This window comes from Sinohyriopsis cumingii, chromosome 15 (genome assembly GCF_028554795.1).
Source record: "Sinohyriopsis cumingii isolate HCF-2022 chromosome 15, ASM2855479v2, whole genome shotgun sequence".
In the NCBI taxonomy this organism is placed as follows: Eukaryota; Metazoa; Mollusca; class Bivalvia; order Unionida; family Unionidae; genus Sinohyriopsis; species Sinohyriopsis cumingii.
Window position 1 is genome coordinate 5,132,686 of NC_142975.1, and position 23,032 is coordinate 5,155,717.

The 23,032-nt window shown below is 35.0% G+C and overlaps 1 protein-coding gene across 1 annotated transcript in view; it reads left to right on the forward strand.

The window, feature by feature from the left end:
* The window catches only part of LOC149781201 (ATP-binding cassette sub-family F member 3-like), a 60,784-nt gene that overhangs the window by 11,846 nt on the left and 25,906 nt on the right, over nucleotides 1–23,032 (forward strand). The window contains exons 4-11 of the mRNA XM_089935263.1: nucleotides 3,385–3,491; nucleotides 6,073–6,195; nucleotides 9,532–9,636; nucleotides 11,951–12,112; nucleotides 14,464–14,613; nucleotides 18,506–18,562; nucleotides 20,604–20,626; nucleotides 22,250–22,305. Of these exons, the coding sequence (XP_089791389.1) occupies nucleotides 3,385–3,491; nucleotides 6,073–6,195; nucleotides 9,532–9,636; nucleotides 11,951–12,112; nucleotides 14,464–14,613; nucleotides 18,506–18,562; nucleotides 20,604–20,626; nucleotides 22,250–22,305 (783 nt within the window). The remainder of the gene's footprint in view (nucleotides 1–3,384; nucleotides 3,492–6,072; nucleotides 6,196–9,531; nucleotides 9,637–11,950; nucleotides 12,113–14,463; nucleotides 14,614–18,505; nucleotides 18,563–20,603; nucleotides 20,627–22,249; nucleotides 22,306–23,032) is intronic.

Genomic DNA, 23,032 nt, shown 5'->3' on the forward strand with positions numbered 1-23,032 from the left:
ATATGATCTGGTGATGCAAAGCAAAAGTTTGATTTGTTGTGCTGATTATATATATATATATATATATATATATATATATATATATATATATATATATATATATATATATATATACTAATGCACCCAGTTCACTGGTATTTTTAATATTAAAGCATCAATGCCAAAGGGTTGATGTCAGCAGATTTGTTGTAGGATTTTAATACCATTTTTCAGCACAAGATAGTCTATTACATAGTGGCTAGTTTAAGTAGTGAGGAAGAACCAAAAAAAATCCCAGAATGAACCACCGACCCATGAGAAGCAAAAAGGAAGCTTTCCCATATACTCCGTTGGCCAAGCCTGAGACTCAAACCCATTCCAACAGAGGTGGCAGATACAGTAAAAACTTATGAGCGACCACTGCAATTAGTGACCACTTGTCATTTCTGACCACAATCATAATGCATGGATAAATTGTTTTATATAAACGCTCTGTTGTGAGCGAGCACCTACTGAACACAACCAGCAACCATGATGGCAAAATATGCATTTTGACACTCACTGCTATGAATGACTACATGGTGATAACAGGGATAAACTCTACCAACCTTTCTTTAATCACTTATACATTCTCAAAATAAGAAATGAAACAGAGGCAGGCATCCGGTATCTAAAACTTTGTATGTGTTTCATATTTCCTGTTGTAAACCAGACTAAAGTTCCTGTAGAATATTCCAGCACTTTGCCTGGTTCTCAGCCTTATTGTAGCAGGACCATCGTAGCTACCTCCAGTATGTATGACCCAGTACCAAGCTCTTTGAATGACCATATCACGAGAAAAGAGACAGACATTATTGATCTTTGTGTACTCATTTGTAACAGTAATGTTTTTATGATTTTCATTCCATTTTATCATCAAACATGCATGAGTTTCTTTTGTTGGGCAGTATACTGTGTTGAGTAATTAATGCATCTCACTTGTCCCAGGGAAGAGTACTTGGTAGAACAAAATTCCTGAGCCCTGATATGCAGTAAATATTGTATATTACATTCAAGGATGACACATTTCCTCATTTAGACTGTGAATTTAATTTCCCTGGCAGAATTCCTAATTATTATATATTCCTGAGGTTACCTTGTTACTGTGTTTAATTGATTATAGTGTTTTATTTACGTAGTCTCTCAGAGAAAGTTAGCTCTATTATAACATTTTTATCACCTAACACACGAGTCGGGTAAAGAGCCACTGCTACAGTCATAATAATAATAATAATAAGGACTTTGTATAACGCCTAATCTTTAGAAGCTCTTAGCGCTTTACAACATTAGACAACACCTATAAGATATATAAAAAGACATATAATGATATTAAAAAACATTTAAAAAAAAACGTGCTGAGAATATTTAAGGTAGGAAACATTATTAGGTCTTTAAGTTTGTTCTTGCAGTTGAAATAAGTGAATTTTGAGAGTCCTCTTGAATGTGGTCACTGTTTCTTTGTGTCTAAGTTCAGTGGGCAATTCATTCCATGTTGCTGGGCCCTGGTATGCAAAAGAATGCTGTCCATATGACTTTGTTTTCATAGTGGGAATAATGAGTATATGATTGTCAGAAGAGGAGCGTAAGTATCTTGCTGGTGTTTACACATGGGTGAGGTCGGATAGGTATGTCGAACTAGATACCGACAGTGAAACGTAGCACAGAGAACAAATTTTGTGTTTGATTCTGGATCGAATGGATAGCCAGTATAGAGTACAGAGCAGCGGGGAGGTGTGCTCTGATCGTGGTACTCTACGTATGATCCAAGAAGCTGTGTTTTGAACTTTTTGAAGTTTCTGGAGCAGATATTGAGATGAATCATTGAGATGACATTCTTAAGAGAAGTTGCAATTTATTGAAAAAGATGTGAACTTTGTTATCTTGGATTAATAAAAAGCATACTACTATTGAAATTTTCTTTCTATACAGAGCAATAAAGGACTAGTATACATTTTCACATAAAAGTGACTTACTGGCTGGTACATGTACATGTATGTTGACACTTCTTGCAATACAGTGGTTGAGTTTATTAAGTTGTTCTTGCTGTACTACATCTCAGTACATAATGTGATCGGTACATGGTGTGGTCAGTACATGATGTGGTCGGTGGTTATGGACCCCACCCACCTTGCTATAATGATGGACAGCTATATTGTGATTTATCTGTACGTGTTCTCATTACTAACATATATTATTTAATGGTATGCACTGTCAATCATGGAAGAGTAAAATGTAGAAGACACTGACCTGCTTTGTGCATGTGGATTTTGTACTCACCAAGTTACATACATTGCATGTGGATTTTGTACTCACCAAGTTACATACATTGCAAGTGGATTTTGTACTCACCAAGTTACATACATTGCATGTGGATTTTGTACTCACCAAGTTACATACATTGCAAGTGGATTTTGTACTCACCAAGTTACATACATTGCATGTGGATTTTGTACTCACCAAGTTGCATATATTGCATGTGGATTTTGTACTCACCAAGTTACATACATTGCATGTGGATTTTGTACTCACCAAGTTACATACATTGCATGTGGATTTTGTACTCACCAGGTTACATACATTGCATGTGGATTTTGTACTCACCGAGTTACATACATTGCATGTGGATTTTGTACTCACCAGGTTACATACATTGCATGTGGATTTTGTACTCACCAAGTTACATACATTGCATGTGAATTTTGCACTCAGTAAGTTACATACATTGCATGTGGATTTTGTACTCACCAAGTTACATACATTGCATGTGGATTTTGCACTCACCAAGTTACATACAGTGCATGTGGATTTTGCACTCAGTAAGTTACATACAGTGCATGTGAATTTTGCACTCAGTAAGTTACATACATTGCATGTGGATTTTGTACTCAGTAAGTTACATACAGTGCATGTGAATTTTGCACTCACCAAGTTACATACATTGCATGTGGATTTTGCACTCAGTAAGTTACATACATTGCATGTGGATTTTGCACTCACCAAATTACATACAGTGCATGTGGATTTTGCACTCAGTAAGTTACATACAGTGCATGTGGATTTTGTACTAGCCGAGTTACATTGCATGTGGATTTGAACATTCAAACAAATCTTGACAGTTGCAGATGTACTGACAAGAGTGACACCATGCATGCATAAACATGTAACACACATTTTGACTTTCTCCACCATTTTCTCAGTAAAATTGTTGTGGTCAAATACCCTAGTATCTTTGTAAAAGAAATTGTTTCAAGAAGTCTGACTGATTGATTGTCAGACTGGTCAAAAGTAAATAATTTGTCTGAAAAAGAATTATGAAAATAAAGAAAGGCGATGTTAACAAAGGAATATTTGTATTTCTTATTCCAGCAAGTGAACCAAAAGAAGTTACAGAAAGCTGAAGCAAAGATTCAGAAGAAATTAGAAAAGAGGGCTGTCCAGGATTCTCAACCAAAGAAAATTGAAAATGGAAATGCGTAAGCTTTACTTTGAAAGTATTTCCCAAAGATATAGGATCGTATGTGAATTGTTCATTTTAAATAAAGTTTGTAAAATGAGTCTAGGATCTTACATGAGTTACTCAGTTCAAATGAAGTTTGCAAAACAAGTCAGATAATTTCTATTTTCTATCCTTTGCAAGTTGTGGTAATAAAATGACCAGACTAGAATAATTTATTCCAAAGAAATATATTAAAAAGTTTCAAAATAAATATTTGCCTCAGTTGTTTGCTACATAAGTGAACTTTGAATGCAGCTGTAATGTGAATTTTAAAAAATTAACAGTATTAATAAATTCATTCATTGTTGAAAATTGTGCCATCAATTAATATAGTGAGACTCTCTTTTATAACCTTGCATGTGTTCTCTTATAGATCTGTTTCTTTCTAAACCCCTATCAGAGTTAGATGGGGGTATCTTGATCACATTGAATGTCTGTTCATCCATTTGTCTGTAGACAAAATGTTTTCAGCATCATAGCAACAATTTATTTGGTCTTTTTTTCAACCCTCAATTGGTTTGCCTCTTGGTAGAGGCAGAAGCCTGTTGAATTGGTACTTATAGGTCAAATGTCAAGGTCACTGAATCTACAATCTAGATTGCATTAGGTCATTGGTTCATCCAGAGGCTGAGGTGAAAGTTAAAGTTTTCTGGATCTAATTTTCATTACACTTTATGGTTAGTCTTGACTTAGGTAGATGCTTTTGATTATTGAGCCCAGAGGGATAAGGTCAGGGTCACCAGAGCTAACATTTTCATTTTGGGTTCCAAATGATGAATCTACTTTCATACTTTCATAACATTTTCTGCAATATTTTTATTATCTGTACTTGTGAATGACCAGAAGAGATCATAGGATTGTCTATCAGCCATCCATCTCTTAGCACAAGTTTGTTATCACCACTTTGCCTGGACTACTTGGAGGATTGCCATGAAACTTTACGTGTACTTTTATTCCATTGTCTAGTTTGTCCTGAATGAAAATTGTGCTGATCTGATTTCTAATATGGCTGCCGCAAAGGTCACGTTAAAAATCTTATATGAATGTGTGGGTACTCACTTAATTTAAAGTTGCGGATATTTCCACATTTTTCAACAAGATTGATGAGTATACAGAAGTAATGTCAAGTAGTGATTAGGCCAGCACTTGAAGCAATTACCTTCTGTTAAGTACGGAAAACATTTTACATATTTCATTCTCAGTTGACAGAAAGAATTAGTTTTTTTATGGTATTGATATATTTTGAGTTCTTGGGCCAGACATTCACTTGCATTGTCCATTGTGTGATTCCTCTGCCTCATAACAAAACATTTATTTTGTTTTGTATTTATTACATTTCTATGATAGACTTTTCAGTTATTTTTACTTATACAGTGTCAATGCAGTTCAAATCAGACTGGAATTAATGCAATTTCAGTTCAATTCATCAAAGAATATTGGCGGTGCAGACATTGTATAATACAACTAAATATTTCCAGTCTGAGTGTTTGCTCTGGAAATATGGATCTATAATCTATATCAAACACCAAATCAACCATGTACAAGGAGAGTCTATAATCTATATCAAACACCAAATCAACCATGTACAGATTAAATGGGTATGTACACGGAGAGTCTATAATCTATATCAAACACCAAATCAACCATGTACAGATTAAATGGGTATGTACAAAGAGAGTCTATAATCTATATCAAACACCAAATCAAACATGTACAGATTAAATGGGTATGTATGAGGAGAGTCTATATTCTATATCAAACACCAAATCAACCATGTACAGATTAAATGGGTATGTATGAAGAGAGTCTATAATCTATATCAAACACCAAATCAACCATGTACAGATTAAATGGGTATGTACGAGGAGAGTCTATATTCTATATCAAACACCAAATCAACCATGTACAGATTAAATGGGTATGTATGAAGAGAGTCTATAATCTATATCAAACACCAAATCAACCATGTACAGATTAAATGGGTATGTACGAGGAGAGTCTATATTCTATATCAAACACCAAATCAACCATGTACAGATTAAATGGGTATGTATGAAGAGAGTCTATAATCTATATCAAACACCAAATCAACCATGTACAGATTAAATGGGTATGTACGAGGAGAGTCTATATTCTATATCAAACACCAAATCAACCATGTACAGATAGATTAAATAGGTATGTTCAAGGAGAGTCCATAATCTATATCAAACACCAAATCAACCATGTACAGATTAAATAGGTATGTACAAGGAGAGTCCATAATCTATATCAAACACCAAATCAGCCATGTACAGATTAAATGGGTATGTATGAAGAGAGTCTATAATCTATATCAAACACCAAATCAACCATGTACAGATTAAATAGGTATGTACAAGGAGAGTCTATAATCTATATCAAACACCAACTTAACCGTGTACAGATTAAATGGGTAAGTACAAGGAATCCATAGTGCATACCATATGCCCAATTTGCCTGTGTTATATTGGTACAAGCTTGAATCCTTGTAAAAGTATTAATAATGACTTTGACGATTACTTTGTATATTTTGCCAGGAACTTTGAACTGGCCACAGCCAGTCAGCAGATCAACAGGAGGGATGAGAAGTTGGATGCCTCGGGAACAAATAGGTCCTGTGATATCCATATTGAAGACTTTGACGTGGCTTTTGGGGAAAGGTAAGTTGGAGTCATATTCATTGAGATATTGTTTATAGGGACTGTTTATCTGAACCAAAAAGTGTGGGCACAGATATGCCCTACTAATCCAAAGTAATTTGTTCATTTTGGGGAGCATTCATTAAGGACATCCGCAACTGTTGGCACAATTTAATTACAACTGAATGGTCCGTCCTCATGCAGGAATTGTCAACTACATTGTTATAAACTTTCTGTTGAATTGGCATAGAAATGAATATTCCAAATTTTCAAGTAAGGAAGTCGGTTGGGAGTTATATATTTTTTCCATTTTTTTTATGACATTTTTGTATCTATGGTTTACATAGTTTTAACATGTTTACCTTTTTTGTGCTTAATGTTCATATTTATTTGGAGGGTTCATCTTCAATTTCATTAGAATTTCTTCATTTATGCATTTAATCATCACTCTATAGCAGTCATTGTGCTGATGTGCCATTAAGCTTTATCGCCTACATACACACACATCAGGTGTATCTGCATAATATAATATGCATGCTGTTTTGTGTGTGAAACAGAATTTGGATCCTTACATCCAGCTTTCTAATGCCACCAAATGCTGGCCATTTTGAATGCAAGCCTGAGTTACTGCTTGTCTTTGTAAAAATACATTAAGATTGTTAATCTGGCACTAACCTAATGCCACCTAATGCTGGCCATTTTGAATGCAGGCCCGATTTACTGCTGTCTTTACAAAAGTAGCAGGTACAAAAGTGTTCAGATTGAGAGGATTTACTGTATTCGGTTGCTGATATATATTGTTGGGTGTTTGCCCAAAATATTTTTATGCAGTCAAAATGATAAGGCAGAATGGCAGCCATGGTTCAGGAATTATTTTTTTCCTAATGACTTGTCCCTGGGATGAGTAAGTTGCAAAAGAAACCATCCGTCTTAATCATATAGCAAAGCCATATTGCAGGAACTGGGGGTTGGGTGGGGGTGGATGGTTATGGCATGTTACTCTTTCCTTGGGTGGTGGCATGAAAAATCACCTCCCACACTTCACCGATACCATATAAATAAAAGCATAAAAGAAACTTTTTACTGAAAGTGATTAGGTATTCTTTGGACATTTGGAAGTTTAACATATAATTTTACTTTAACTGCCTATATTACAGAGCCTACCTTTTATTTATAGATTGAAACAATTCAGAATTTCACAATAGATGGTGCTAACCTCCATTATTTTAAATAACATATCACAGTACACCTCTCCCTCAATAACTCGCGCACAACGGGGTCCACAAACATAGACCGCACTATAAGTGAGGCGCGAGTTACAGAGGGACCTCAAAAAATTGGGGGAAAAAATGCTTTGACATTGAGAAAAACGTGGGGGTGGCGTTAGGACACTGGGCTGTTTAATGACTGAATCCTCATTTTACAATCACATTGATAATAATTTTTAATAATGCACTTTTTCTAATGAAGTTGTTCGTTATTCTGTTTAAATAACATTTTTTTCCCTCAAAATATCCAACACCAACATACGAAAGATCGTCACAACTGGTTTGAACAACCATCACATGTACGTGAAAAATCTGTGTATTACGTCACTGCTTTTTGTTGTCTTGATGAGTCTGGTTCCCGTAGTGGTATTTAATAGTATCTTGCCAAATCGGTAGTCCACAATTTGGGAACTAGACTAACTGTTGATACACCACCAAACAAGATTCCTTTTTTGTAAAAAAAACCACGCAACATTTATTTCGTGACACGTCTGTGTCGAAACTCAATTTTTTATTGTTTAATTAGTACAATGTTAATGTTGTGATTTATTGGAAGTAATAATGAAATTTCTTATCATCCCTGAGGATATCTCTAAATGCCAGTTAAAGAATTCTCTGAAACTCGCTTTCCCACAATGGCCCATATCTGTGAAATCAAGCTCTTTATTTTATGAAGTATTCTTTTTGCTTTGCTGCCTTGTTATCTTTGATCAGTTATGAAAGGGTTGGTTAATTTAAGGTAGTTTCTGTTACATACACATTAACATTTATTACAGTGTTTGATTGATCAAATGAAGTGAGTTCACCCGATATACGAAGCTGCTAGATTTTAAGTTAGTCCGATTTTTGTGCCTTTTAACTTTTCTTTTATTCCACCTCTTTTTTTATTCAAAAGACGTAATTAATGTGATAATATAAAGGAAGCCGTCTTTTAATTCAGTGCAACAATACAAAAATACTCCTGCAAGTCAGCTATCAAAACACGGTCGGCACTTAATTAGGTTCTCAGAGAAACACTCGCTGACATAGCTGTTACGGTAGATTGATGCATTTTACGTTTAATTACAAGAGGACAAATTGCACTTATGACGATTGCACTTAAAAATATCTAAAAGATGGAACTAGAACACAAATTTCAATTGAATTTTTTAATATTTAATTTGTATTTATTTATTAAAGTACTGCCACCACTCACCGTAAGTGACATTTTCATTGATCAAAATTTCCTTACATATTGTTAATTGCAGTGTACTAGGAATGTCGTTCGGAAAGAAAATGTAAAAAATTGTATCAGTTATTTTTAAATTTGATATTTCATAGTGTTGATTAAAATTTCCAGGTCCTATCTACCATTTTCAACGATAAAACAAGCGATACATCAAAGTTTCCATTACCAATTTTGATCACAATTTTCTTTAAGTTCAACAAATAGGGATACATTTTCGGGGTATTTTCGGGTTTAAAAAATGGGATCCATGCCTGACACCGCGTTATAAGCGGGTTTGCGAGTTATCGAGGGAGTGGTGTATAAGGTTGTCTTTTTGCATCAGTGACATCACACATGTTTGGTGTGACAGAAATAAATCCACATTCAGCCATGGAATGAGGTTCTGTTAAGACCCAAAAAATGTCCTGTTGGCTCATTTGTTCAATGAATCGTACTATTCATGAGAAAATACAATATTTAGTCTATGGAGCCTATATAATATAGGTTATATATACATGGAATTTCATCTCTAATCTTTATTTCAGTGGCACAAATACTGATATTCACCCATAAATAAACCTAATAGCCCTAGCCCAGTTACAACGAAATACTGGAGCTGAGAATCTCCCATTCATGTAATGACTCAGTATTCAGATGAAGGGAAATAAAGTCAGTTTTGATAGTTTTGTTTTGTTTTACTAAATTGTCCACTTTACGTTTTCAGCAGCAGTTTTCTTTCTTTCTGACTTATTCTTGATGTGATCTATAACTGATCACTTTTATTAACTTGACTTTTTTATATCAATTCATTAAAAGGAATTTCTATTTTAGTATTGTGATCTGGATGATAAGGCATTATATTTTGATTTTCAATGATTTTAGAGTTCTTATTACTGGTGCTACTATTCACTTGGCATACGGCCGACGGTATGGACTTGTGGGAAGAAATGGAATGGGAAAGACAACTCTTCTCAAGATGATATCTAGGTAAATGCATACTTACGTAATTTTTGTACAGGGGAAAGGGTATAGAGTGAGTAGGTAGATGGGAGATAGCAAATATTTTGCATTTTTTTATATTGGATTTATGCATTTGTCTAAAGTTATTTCAGAGGAAGAGTACGAGTCTGTCTGTTACAAACAGGTACACATTTAATCTGTCTCAGCTACAATTTGTTTTTAGGTCAGTTTCTTGGATGCTATTACTCTGAAAGTCATATAAGTTGGTATATGGTTGTGTCATATGGAGTACTGCACATTACAGTGAAATTTATGTTTCACAGTCCAATGATTTATGTTGCATTCATCTCATCTGTTCGGTAAAGTTGTTGATATATGTATTGTGGCGAGGTCACAGGGCATAAAACCTACAGAAAATAAAGTATTAAGAACTGAACATGACTCGTTGTCTGTAAATTAGCAACTAGTCTCTTGCAAGTTTGAGTTTGTCCCAGGATTTGGGCAAGTGAATTTGTAAATCGCTGTCAATGGAGTAACATAACCTAGTATATAATTGCATTATGAGCCATCAATACAGACTTAGTCACATTGATCTATATTTCATGGTTCCATGATTTGTGCTTCTGTTGAGCTCAGTTTCTCTAAGTTAGGGTTTGCATTTAAGCCATTTTCTCTGACACTAGTCACATGAATTAGTAAATAGATGTGTAAAGTTGATTAGTGCACCTTTGAAAGAAAAATAGGTCACTGTCACATATAGATTATATGATCCATTGATTTTATTTATCTTTTGCTTTTAACTTGTTTTGTTTTATCACAAGCTGGTATGTGATGGTTCATTAGTAGTAAATGTGTTATCACTGAAAATTATGTCACTGTGACCTATATTTATATTTCACCGACTTGTTCCTACCTTTGCATTGAACTCAGTTTGTCTCAGGATTTTGATTTATTTTCCCAGACACTAGAGTCACATAAGTTGGTATTTAGATCTGTTGATCCATGGTTCAGAAATCTACAGAAATTTCAAACCTTATCAAGGAGTCACAATATCTTAGTGGATACAGCATGAGATTCTTAATCCAAGGATTGCAGATTCATTAACCCACCCAGGCCAGACAGGGTCGTCTACCTCAGTGTGTCTTTGTGAAGAGCATTTAGCTTCCATTTCCATGGCAATATATATTCAGTAATGTTTTGAAGGTGACTTGTACAGCAAACCAACGAAACCAAACCATGCCTGTAATACAAGAATGTGCAACTTCCTCCAGTGCTAATTAGACCATAGTGGTTGGATAAAACACCCTTACCATCTTTACATGTTGTAATTGGTGCATTTCCTCAAGGTTATAAAGTGCAGTCTGGAATCGTGGGAATGCTATACAAAGTAGGCTAAATCCTGAACTTGAAGTAATATGACCTGTTGGTTGGCACTTTGTACTCAGGAAACATTTGGTTGGCACTTTATACTCACTAACATGGCCTATTGGTTGCCACTTTATAATCTGTAACATGGCCTATTGGTTGGCACTTTATACACTGTAACATGACCTGTCGGTTGGCATTTCATACACTATAACATGGCCTGTTGGTTGGCATTTCATACACAGTAACATGGCCTATTGGTTGGTACTTTGTACTCAGTAATGGCCTATTGATTGGCGTTTTATACTCTGTAACATGGCCTATTGGTTGGCACTTTATATACTCAGTAACATGGTCTGTTGGTTGGCACTTCATACTCAGGATTACAGGATTAAAAGTTGCAGTCCAGTGTTGTTGTACAAATGAGTAAGGCTGTTGTACATCGTTCTTTTGCATACCAGGGCCCAGTAACGTGGAATGAATTGCCCACTGAACTTGGACTCAAAGACACAGTGATCACATTCAAGAGGGCTCTCAAAACTCACTTATTTCGACTGCAAGAACAAACTTAAAGACATAATAATGTTTCCTACCTTAAATATTCTCAGCATGTTTTTTTAATGTTTTCTAATTTCATGGTGTTTGTTTTTGTAATCATATCATTATATGTTTTTTTATCTTATATGTGTTGTCTAATGTTGTAAAACACTTAGAGCTTCTAAAGATTAGGCGCTATACAAAGTCCTCATTATTATTATTATTATTGTACCTTTTAGAAAACTGTTTACCCTTGCTTGCTTCAGTGGCACCAGTTATTGATGGGATCTGCCACCATGTGTTGGACTTGAGCCATACACATCTTCCATGCAAGTAGTGATAACCTTTCGCCACATCAACTAGCCTAGGCTCAGGAGGACATAAATTTGCACACAAGTCCATGAAAACTAATATTCATGCTTGATTTCTTGCTTTTTAGTTTTCAGCTAAAGATTCCATCCCACATCACCATCCTTCACGTGGAGCAGGAAGTAGCAGGAGATGATACAATAGCTTTGCAAAGTGTCCTGTCCTGTGATGAGAAACGGGAAAGTCTAATCCAGGAAGAAAAACTGCTAACACAGCAGTGTCAAATGTCAAGGTGAATCAAGATTTTGAAATGTTATTACTTTACATGACCATAGGCCGATTGAGTCTTTTATCTCTAACTCATCATTCATTTAGAATTGCTATTTACAATTTATTTTCAGAAATTGTTGAACAGTATATGACAAAAGTTTAAAGAAAGCATAGATAAAGCTTCTTCAGTTTTATTTAAATGGTGCCAATCTGTTTTCAGAATAGAATTAAAAAAATAGAACCAAGTTTGACAGACAGCATCCTGGCTTGAAGGTCTTTCAAACGGTGTAGATGAACCATTAAATATGGCTACCATCATTTTTTTAAAAAGAAAATATTTTAAAGATTTTTAAAAACTGCTTAACAGAAGTTAAATAAATTTGACAATTAGCTTATTGTCATGAAGATCTTGAAGTTTTGTTCTAATGTTGTAGCTCCTTCGTATAGTTTGACCACCATTTCTAAAAATCAAACATCCTTTAAACAACAGCTCACGGAAGTTGAGCAGATTTGATAGAAAGTATCCTGGCATTGATGGCTTCCAAATTTGAACACTGATACTGTCTGATTGATTACCTGCTAATAAAATAAAGTATGATCTCAATGTAGTGGAAATTATAACTGTTCTGTAATAATGGTGTACCAATTTATAATGCAGGGATCAGCAAAACCAATTGTTGACTCACCCTGACCAGTTAAATATTGACTTGGCAGAGTTAAACGATTTTGCCTGGGCCACATAGATCCCGAATTGCACCATGAGAATAAACATGAAGGAATGTGCTTTTTTTAACAAACACTTCATCATTGCTTAACATTTGGCATAATCTGCCTACTTGTCAGGCTGGAACACACTGCAAAGGAAATTTCATTATTTTACACAGGTAGCTGGTGTAAGCTTGATACTAATTTTTGGTAAAAATAATAGGAACGTTCAGTGTTGCTTTTAATGTGTAGCTCTTTGATTTGTTAATGGTGTTTGCTTTTACAGCAAAATGTTTCAATAATTTAGTCATCAGTTTGGAGAAAGATTCACTTTCATACGTCTTTATGAATCAGACCTCTGAGAAGTTAAGCGACATAGATTTTTCATCTTGTCAGACGGTGTTGCAGTTTGCATATCAACTTGAGTATACCATATTCTGACAGATAAATACCACAGTATCAGACATTTTGCAATTCCCAACAAGAGTGGTCTGAGGTGCTTGCTGTTACAAATCACTGACATCTTATTTGTATTTGTTAGGATTTGGGTCTTGTCTTGGCCAACATTGGTAAGCAGGTATGCTTGCTAGTAGCTTCCCATGGGTTGGTGTTTCTTGCCAGGTTTTTCCTGGTTCATCCTCCACCAAAGTGGCCACCATGTTTAGTCTATCATGAGCTGAAAAATGGTATTAAAACCACAAAACCAAACCTAACTCTAGTGGCAGTTACTTAAGGGTTATTTTTAAAAAAAATGTTACTTCCAGGCAAGTCTGGTTAATGAAAATGGAAAAGTAAGATCCAGAAATGTGTTTTCTAACTAATACTCTAGAAATATTGTAAACCCGTGTTCAAGTTTGTGAATAAGCTTTTCTTTTACAGTTCTTTTTGTTTTTGTTATATGCCCACCATAAGGCATATTGTTTTTATGTTATGTGTTATAAATTTGATTTTCTCCACAATATCATTAGTTGTTCACCATCTACAGTTCACAAATTTTGAGGATGTCTTGCACATAGGGTAAAAAAGAAGCCTATTCATTTTAGGACCATTGTCACTCAGACTGATGGAAGAAAAATGGTTTCTTTAAATGAATTTGTTATCTGTATTGATGACTGTTTAATGTGTCTTAAGACTGGTGTTTGTCTATTTGTACAGCCCTTTCCTTCTACCACCCCAGTCCCAAAATTAGATGTAATTTGTCAAAAGCTGCATGCAGCATATCAAGTATCAAGGTGTAAGAAATTTTTCAGTCATTTTGCATGGTTGAAATATTTTGGAGTTACCTTCCATGTCACTTTTTCTTCCTTAATTCCAGTGTTTCTCTAGGGGTGCAAAAATCCTGTCAGTATCAAAACTGGGGGTCAAATTAAAAATGTTGAGGTCTTGGATACACAAATGAGGGTAAAGGGAAACAGTTTTTTTTTTGAAAATGAGTCCCTGTGAATAATATAACTATTGAAAGTATCTCAAACTTTTCTTCTACAAAAAGATAAAGCTAATGAAAATTGCTCTTGATTATCAGTTTGGTGTATGTATTATTTATGAAGGTATTTCTTTGTCACCACTAATATTGGTGTGAAATGCTTGGATTGTATAAAGAGTTTCACTTCCATCACCACACCCATGTTGTTTTACCAAATATTTAATAAGGTATTTTTAACATTCCAGTCTTGGCAAGGGAGATAACCAGTTGTCTGCTCGGCTGTCTGAGATCTACCATGAGTTGGAAGCCATGGAAGCAGACAAGGCCCCTGCCAGAGCAGCTGTCATTCTAAATGGTCTTGGATTCACACAGGCAATGCAATGTCAACGTACCAAGTGAGTAGTCTTCATTTTGTCTGTTTATCTGGATGTGTGTCTCTTTCTCTCTCTCATCTTAAGTCAGGATGATTATGTTTCTGCTAGTATGTCATTTTCTTCACTCACATTTGTTAGCTGTCTATCACTCATTTTAACAGATCACACCAGAGATGCTTGGCTTTGAACAGTAACTTGGCAGTCTGTTTTCTTGTTTTGGGTATCCATGATAGCCCAGATTTTAGCATGTCAGACTTGTAATGCAAGGGTCAAGGGCTCAGTGCCACATCCAGGTCAGGCTAGGTCACTTGACTCAGTGAAGCCTACAGTACTAAGCTCTCATTTGCTTGTTTTGTCTCTCACTGAATTTCATATTGTATATACTTTGGTTGCCATCTTTATTATTCCCTTGTTTTCCAGTTCTCTGTCTTATTATGTGTCTCTGAATGTTGGTATGTCTTGATGTTATGATCTTAATCTCTTGTAAAGTCTCTCCACTCCTTATTGGTATCAAAAACTTTTTTTGGGTGAGCCATGCACAGCTACAGGTATCTGTCCCCTCACAATAAGACAATGCTTCAGGTATCTGTCCTCTGAATCAGTGTTGTAGGTATAATATAGGTTATGCAAACAGCTATATACGAGGTCAACCAATGTGTTTTCGTGAAGTGTGTCTGAGAGAGAAGGTGGGCTTCGGCATCTGCATAAACTCCAATCACTACAAAATATTCAGGAGGCTGCATTCATACATTCCAAAGGATAAATAAGTGTGCATTGCATTGAGAATACAGAAGATTTATCTGGATAATTTTCTGCGAGAGCTTACCCATTTCACTTGGAGTAAATTGCCTGGAAAGTGTGTGTTCAACCCCAATTGGTGTCAAAATAATAATACAAGACCTAGTATTTAATTTTCCATATACTTGAAAGTGAAATAATGGTGGTTTTTACCTCCAGTATAAAACATTCTTCAAATGTGCCTTTATCAAATAACAGGGCTGTACTCTGAATCTCAATCAAAATTCCATCCTGTTGATTTTTGTTTGTTTGTAAGTGTTGTGTCTGGCAAATGTTCAAATTGCAGAGGAACTTCTGATGTCCTGCAAGTTAGCTAGGTAAAGATACATACAGAATCTTGAGGATGAGCATTTGAAGGCCAAATCAGGTACACAGACAGCTAGAAGAAAACAGACCCTTGAAGCTCTGGAGGAGTTGAAGAAAAAGAAGCAAAGGATTGAGGACAGCATCCAGCAGCTCGAGAAGACATCAGACAAATTATATGAGAAGGCACAAGCTACCAGAAAATCTTCTTTGTTACACAAGCTTTGCATTGAAGAAAGAGAAACTGTCAAAAAGGAAATTGCTTACCATGTTAAAGAACTTAGTACTTAAAAAATTAGTGGTTGTAGTGTGGTCATGCATGCAAATTATATTTTTGAGCATAGAATTTAAAGAAAAGATTGTGACTATTCTACTTGGTCTACTTTTTATCCTTCCATTGTATTTTGTTCTTCATATGATATGTGAGTGTCATACAAGCAGACTCCGATCTCCAGTAGTTGTACTTGTACTTTAGTTGGAATTAAGAATTTAAAGAACTGTTGAACCTAGTGTATTTTATTTGCTATGTAATCTATTGGGATTTTTTCTTGTTCTTCATCTAAATATCTAAGTAACCAGAACTTTTAATGGGCATGATGGTTTCTTGTAACCTGAATGCTGTCTTGATTGATTGACAAAGGTAATGATATTTTGGCACACTATTTTGCTTGCAACCTGAACTTCATCTATACTGTTTGAGGAAGGAAGACATGGAATGATATTTTCCTTGTAACCTAATCTGTGTCTATTCTGATCAAAGAATATGATTATACAGTAGACCCCCTCTTGAACAACCCCCTGACCAATGGCCACCCGCTCCTTACGGCCAGAATCCGTTGGCACCGATGAGTTTGTGTTCAAAAGGCCACCCGGCTAACGCGACCAGCGGCCAGCTTATTAGTGCAATAATATAAAACTTACCCCTCACAAGCGGCCGCATTTTATTTTAATATGTATCCAGAACCAGTATTTTATTCATAACGTGTTGAGTAATCTGATTTCTGTTTCCCGATGTCAGGTTTTCGTTACTGAAAGAAGTGTTGACTAATGTACATGTACCACTAAGGTTAATATAATATCATTTACGCCTCATGAGAAGCCGCATTTATTCCATAAAGCCAAGAAAGATTCAAATTTTAATCCATACAAAAGGGTAAGTACATGTAATCCAATTAGACATACTGCTGTGTTATCATAAGATGTCCGGTTTAGTCACTTTGATAATTGTTAAGATTACAATTATTGAACAGTAGTAACAGCTGAGAAGTGGCAGTATCGATGTACATTCACGAGTCAGCAGGAAAATGGTTTGAAAGCCTTTATGGCTTCCCTTAGTAAGATGTTGAGCTTGTTCAGTTTGATAATTAGTGGCTAAGACTACTGACAATAATTGTCAAAATTTCGGCCGTGAGGTCAACTCTGCGTGATGTTAATGGTACATATCGAAGCAGTTTTGGCTTCTCTCACTTAGTGTAAAGAAATGTATAAAAACAATAGGGTACCAGACTGCGACTAACGAGTCACGTCACAAGATCACTTCCTTTAAAAACACAGCAATTTGTTTAGATGCATAAAAAATTGTTTTATGAGTATCGTAGTTGGCAACATGAATAACTTACTGCAAAAAGATCAACATGTCATCGAAGAAAAGAAAAATTCTCAGTTTATAAGAGAAAGTGAAAGTAATTCAACTGACCGAGAAAGGGGGGGGGGTCGAGGATCCTTGCAGAAAACTAATGTCGGAAAGACTCAGATAAACAATATCATGAAAGATAAGGAAACAATTCTGCAGAAGTGGGAAGGTGAAATGGATGGAGAAAGGAAGATTGTTTGAACCAGGAGATGTTTGTATCCTGATTTGACTGACAAGAAAAAGCAACAATTTTGTCAGTTGAATTGGGATATGACGACTTTACCGCAAGTAACAGATGGTTGCACAGATTTCAAGTGCGACACAATATTAAGTGCTCTGTCCTTAGTGGAGAATCAGCTGATGTTAATAATGAAGTTGTCGAAGATTGGAACAAAAGACTAAACGATATATGCAGGGGATATGACTGCAAGGATATTTTTAATTGTGACAAGACTGGTTTGTTTTTTTAGACTGTTACCAACAAAGTGACAGATGATGTGATCTGTAACATAATTATATTTTTAAAACTATACCAACGGCTGGCTATTCATATCATTCTTTTAAAATGATGAAACGGTTTGTTTTACATTTATTTCACAACATGCATGTGATATTTTAATGAAAATATTAAATGTTTTAGAATTAAATGTACTTGTGACTTTCCTCATATGTATTTACTATTCGCATTTGTCATCCCCCTCTAGAAAGGCCACCCTCATTATAAGGCCACTTCCCTGCTGTAATAGGGGTGGCCGTAGAAGAGGGGGACTACAGTATCTGGAATGATGTTTTCCGTGTACCCTAAACTCTGGGAATTCTGATTGAGGAAGGTGATAATACTTGGAATAAGTTTTGTACAAGGATGAGTAGCATATGGCCTGGATGCAATACCCAGGGGGATAAAAGGGTCAAAGGTCATGAATATTGTGGACACTTATCATAATCTGAACTCGCTTACAGCAATTCATCTAGAATAATCGTATTTAGTATAATATTCAGTAAAGTTGAAATTGAAGACTTCAGATTCTGGTTTCTGCGCAAAAGATTAGGGGCATGTGAGCACAAATAAAAGTGTGAATATTTGTGATGGCGTCTGTTTCTGGTTATACTTAATTACATAGAGATTCAGCTTTTCCAGAAAAGAAGGTAGACTATTTATACTTTAAATTTTTATTTCAGAGAATTCTCTGGAGGCTGGCGGATGAGGTTAGCTCTGGCAAGGGCCTTGTTTTCCAGGTATGATTTGTATAAGGCAATTAACACATCAATGATCATTTTGTTTATCAGTCAGGTTTGGTTTTATACTTAACATCTTCTGCAGTAAAACCTTGAAAATCGTAATGATGATACCATCAGTGTATCATGTTTCTCTGCCTACTCAGTCTTCAAAATTTCATACACTGTGAAGCATAGTTGTTGGTTACTTAAGACAGTATTGTTCTGCTTTCCATAACAATTTCTAAGCCAATAAAATTTCTTGACAAGCCTTCATGTTTCCCAATCAAGATGTCTCCATCATGATCCATTGCATGTGGTGTTGGGTTTTTTAAGCTTATCCAAACATGTCACATCTGTTACCTTCTTCTGCTAAATGTTTAAATCTGGCTTCTTGGAAAGACAATGATAAAAATTTTTCAAGCAGATTATAAGAACAGTGATGTTAAAAATGTATACAAAAAAGTTAAATCTGTTGTCAAGTTATTTACCTCTCCTTTGATATGACTGAACAAATTGTTCTTTGTTATGCTGTGAAGTCTTTATGGCTTGTCAGAGTAGGTAAGTAAGTAGGTGGTTTTGTAGGGTGTCAGCACAACGCTCCTATATATTGCCAGTTAAAAGTTCAGATGGCAACATTTAAATGATCAAAAGTTCAGATATAAAGATGAAAGAGTGCCAAAAGACCTTTTAATGGATCAAGTGCCAAGATCAATTTTGACTCGATTTATTTTCTGCATGATAATATTTACAATGACTACTGTTTTGGAATTGTTGATTATACTCTAGTTAATTTTATTCTAGTTGATTATGTTCTGGTTGATTTTACTCTAGTTAATTTTATTCTAGTTGATTATACTCTGATTATACTATATCTGACTATACCCAAGTTGATTATATTCTGGTTGATTATACTCTATGCTCTGGTTAATTTTACTCTAATTGATTATAGTATAGCTGAATATACTCTAGTTGATTATACTCTGGTTGATTCTACTCTGGTTGATTGTACCCGTTATTGATTATACTCTGGTTGAGTATGCCCCCTATTAATTAAGCTCTGATTATACCCACATTGATTATACTCTGGTTGATTATACCCCCTATTGGGGGCCCTGAGTGGCCGAGTGGTCTAATGCGCTCTCCGTTACGGATCACTGCCATCTCACCTCTGTCTGCGTAGGTTCGAGTCTCAGATTCGGCCAATGTGGATATATGAGAAAGCTTGCCAGTAGCTTCTCGAGGGTCAGTGGTTCTTTCCGGGGTTTTCCCGGGTTCGTCCTCCACCATTAATACTGGCCGCCATGTATAGCCTATCGTGTGCTGAAAAATGGCGTTAAACCCAACAACAACAACAACCCCCTATTGATTATAATCTCGTTGATTATACCCCCTATTGATTAAACTCTGGTTGATTATATCCCCTAATGACTTTTCTCTGGTTGATAATACTCTGTTTGATTATATTCTATATATACTTTAGTTGAATATACTCTGGTTAATTACACTCTCGTTGATTATACCCCCTATTGAGTATACTCTAATTGATTATACCCCCTGTTGATTATACCACCTATTGATTATAATATGGTTGATTATATTCTTTATACACTCCAGTTGAATATACTCAGTTGATTATACTCTGGTTGATTACACTCTGGTTGATTACACTCTAGTTGATTATTCCCCCTGTTGATTATACTCTGGTTGATTATACCACCTATTGATTATACTATGGTTGATTATATTCTATATATACTCTAGTGTAATATACTCAGTTGATTATACTCTGGTTGATTACACTCAAGTTGATTATACCCCCATAGATTATATTCTAGTTGATTATACCCCCTATTGATTATACTTTGGTTGATTATATTATATATATATATACTCATGTTGAATATACTTAGTTGATTATACTCTGATTTATTACACTCTAGCTTATTATACTCTAGTTTATTACACTCTAGTTTATTATACTCTAGTTGATCATATTTTTTGTTTACAGTCAGAGACAAAATGACGTAAAAATGAATATTTTGTTTTGTCTATATTTCAGGCCTGATTTATTGTTACTTGATGGTGAGTACATGAACTTTTTATATATTGTAAAATCACTCTTTTCATGGGTTTCCTTTTTTTTAATGGTTTTTGTCATTGGAGCAAATTAAAAATTCAATGACCTATCTCCATAAAACAACCTGGACCATCCTCCAAGATATGTCCATGGACAAAGAGTTTGACTTGGTTTGCATCAACACAACATGACCTCAACAAAAACTGTAAAATAGAAACTGTTGCCATGTTGTAGAAAACCTAACCTGTAAAGACAATAATGCTTACTTCCTAAATCAACAAATTTAAGTACCATAAAAAAATGCCTGGCTTTGCCTAACCAGAAAAGGTTATCAAAAGAAAAAGAAAAAAAATTCATAGTAATTTTTCACTTTTTCAAATTTTACTTTTTACATTTTACACATTTTGAAAGGTTTTATAATTCACATAATGATTCTATCTTTGGTTTAGTTCATTGAAGCTGAAAACAAATCATGGATACAGGTAACAATAAACTTGTTTCAGCACTAGAAGATTAGACCCGGTTAGAAGCTGACCTCAAAAGCCTAGAAAAACCTAAAATTTAATTTTCACCTTAGATGCCTAAAAACGGCCTTAAAAAACTGATGAACAGCTAATTCCTAACCCCACAAAAATCCTTTTCTGCATACAGTTTTTCATTGGGCTATCCTAGTGGTCAACAAAGCACTTGAATTTACTGATACTTGCTAAGTATATGTTTTTAAATGACTATTTATTTTCACTTTATCTTTATTTTTCATTTTAATTGGACATAAACTCAAAGCAAACTTTATCAGACTATTATAAATATTATACTCGTCATGGAGATAACCTTATGACTGCTTTATGTCTTGAACCTCCCAAAAATTAAAAACCCTGAAAAAGCCTATTTAAAAACCCTCAAATTTTAACATTTTACTTCTGGCTCTTTTAGATACAACAATGTCTTGTATTTTGCTTCTAAAGTAATTTACACATTCCTTTCTTTTATTTTTTATTTTCTTTCAAAATGAAATTTTGTTGTTTCAGTAGCTTTAGAAAGATGCCTGAATTACCCAGTAAAATGTTATGCATTAAATCAGCTGTCATTGATTCCAGACTGAAAACTGCATGTTTAAATTAGTGATGTACTTGTAAGCTTAAAGTTGTGCTGTTCTTTTTTTTTATGATATCACAGTATTGTCAAGATGTTTTATATTAGTACTGGAGAGTCATTCTCTAAGAGGCACTTTGAAGAAGTGTATGACCATGGTTATAGCTCATAGACATTGCCATTTCATGTAGGAGGGGATCTTTCTTTTTTCATTGTCCATTGCCTGGATGTTGTTGTTTATAAATGACCAACATGCGTTGATTGAAATGACTAATTCTGAGCACACGTCTGATTATAGTAAGCATGCTATACTCTTTTGTGCATGGGGCAGTGAATTGCAAATGGATATATATGAAGGAACTCTCAATTCTGTGTAGTATCACTCATCTGAATTTGTTTTGAATATCATCCTCATTGTGAATTCGACAAGAATATATCAGTGTATAATAACATCCTGATTATAAAGTAATCCATGTCACAGCCTATTGAGTTAGTGATTCCTTCTAGTCACTCACCATCTGATTTATTGTTTTCAGAACCCACAAACATGTTAGACATGAAGGCAATTATATGGCTGGAAAATTACTTACAGGTAAGTTTTGCTGCAGTTTTTTTTCTTTTCTTCATAACAGTAAAAGCATTGTATGTCCAGAAATTCGCTAACTGATGAAAAAGCTACCACCTTAGTTGACTTACAAACTTGGGTTCATAGACCATACATGGAACAGGGCATGAAATAAAAATACATGGAACAGGGCATGAAATAAAAATTTTGGGTTCGTAGACCATACATGGAACATGGCATGAAATAAAAATTTGGGTTCATAGACCATACATGGAACAGGGCATGAAATAAAAACTTGGGTTCATAGACCATACATGGAACAGGGCATGAAATAAAAACTTGGGTTCATAGACCATACATGGAACAGGTCATGAAATAAAAACTTGGGTTCATAGACCATACATGGAACAGGTCATGAAATAAAAATTTGGGTTCATGGACCATACATGGAACAGGGCATGAAATAAAAATTTGGGTTCATAGACCATACATGGAACAGGGCATGAAATAAAACTTGGGTTCATAGACCATACATGGAACAGGGCATGAAATAAAAATTTGAGTTCATAGACCATACATGGAACAGGGCATGAAATAAAAATTTGAGTTCATAGACCTCATGAACATGGTTTAGAGGCATAGGTTATTGAATTATTTTCCTTCTTATTCCTTAAACCCCACTAATAACAGAGGGCAATATTGTTTTCCTACTTCACTACCAAAGCTGTTTCACCATTATATCATAAATACTGTT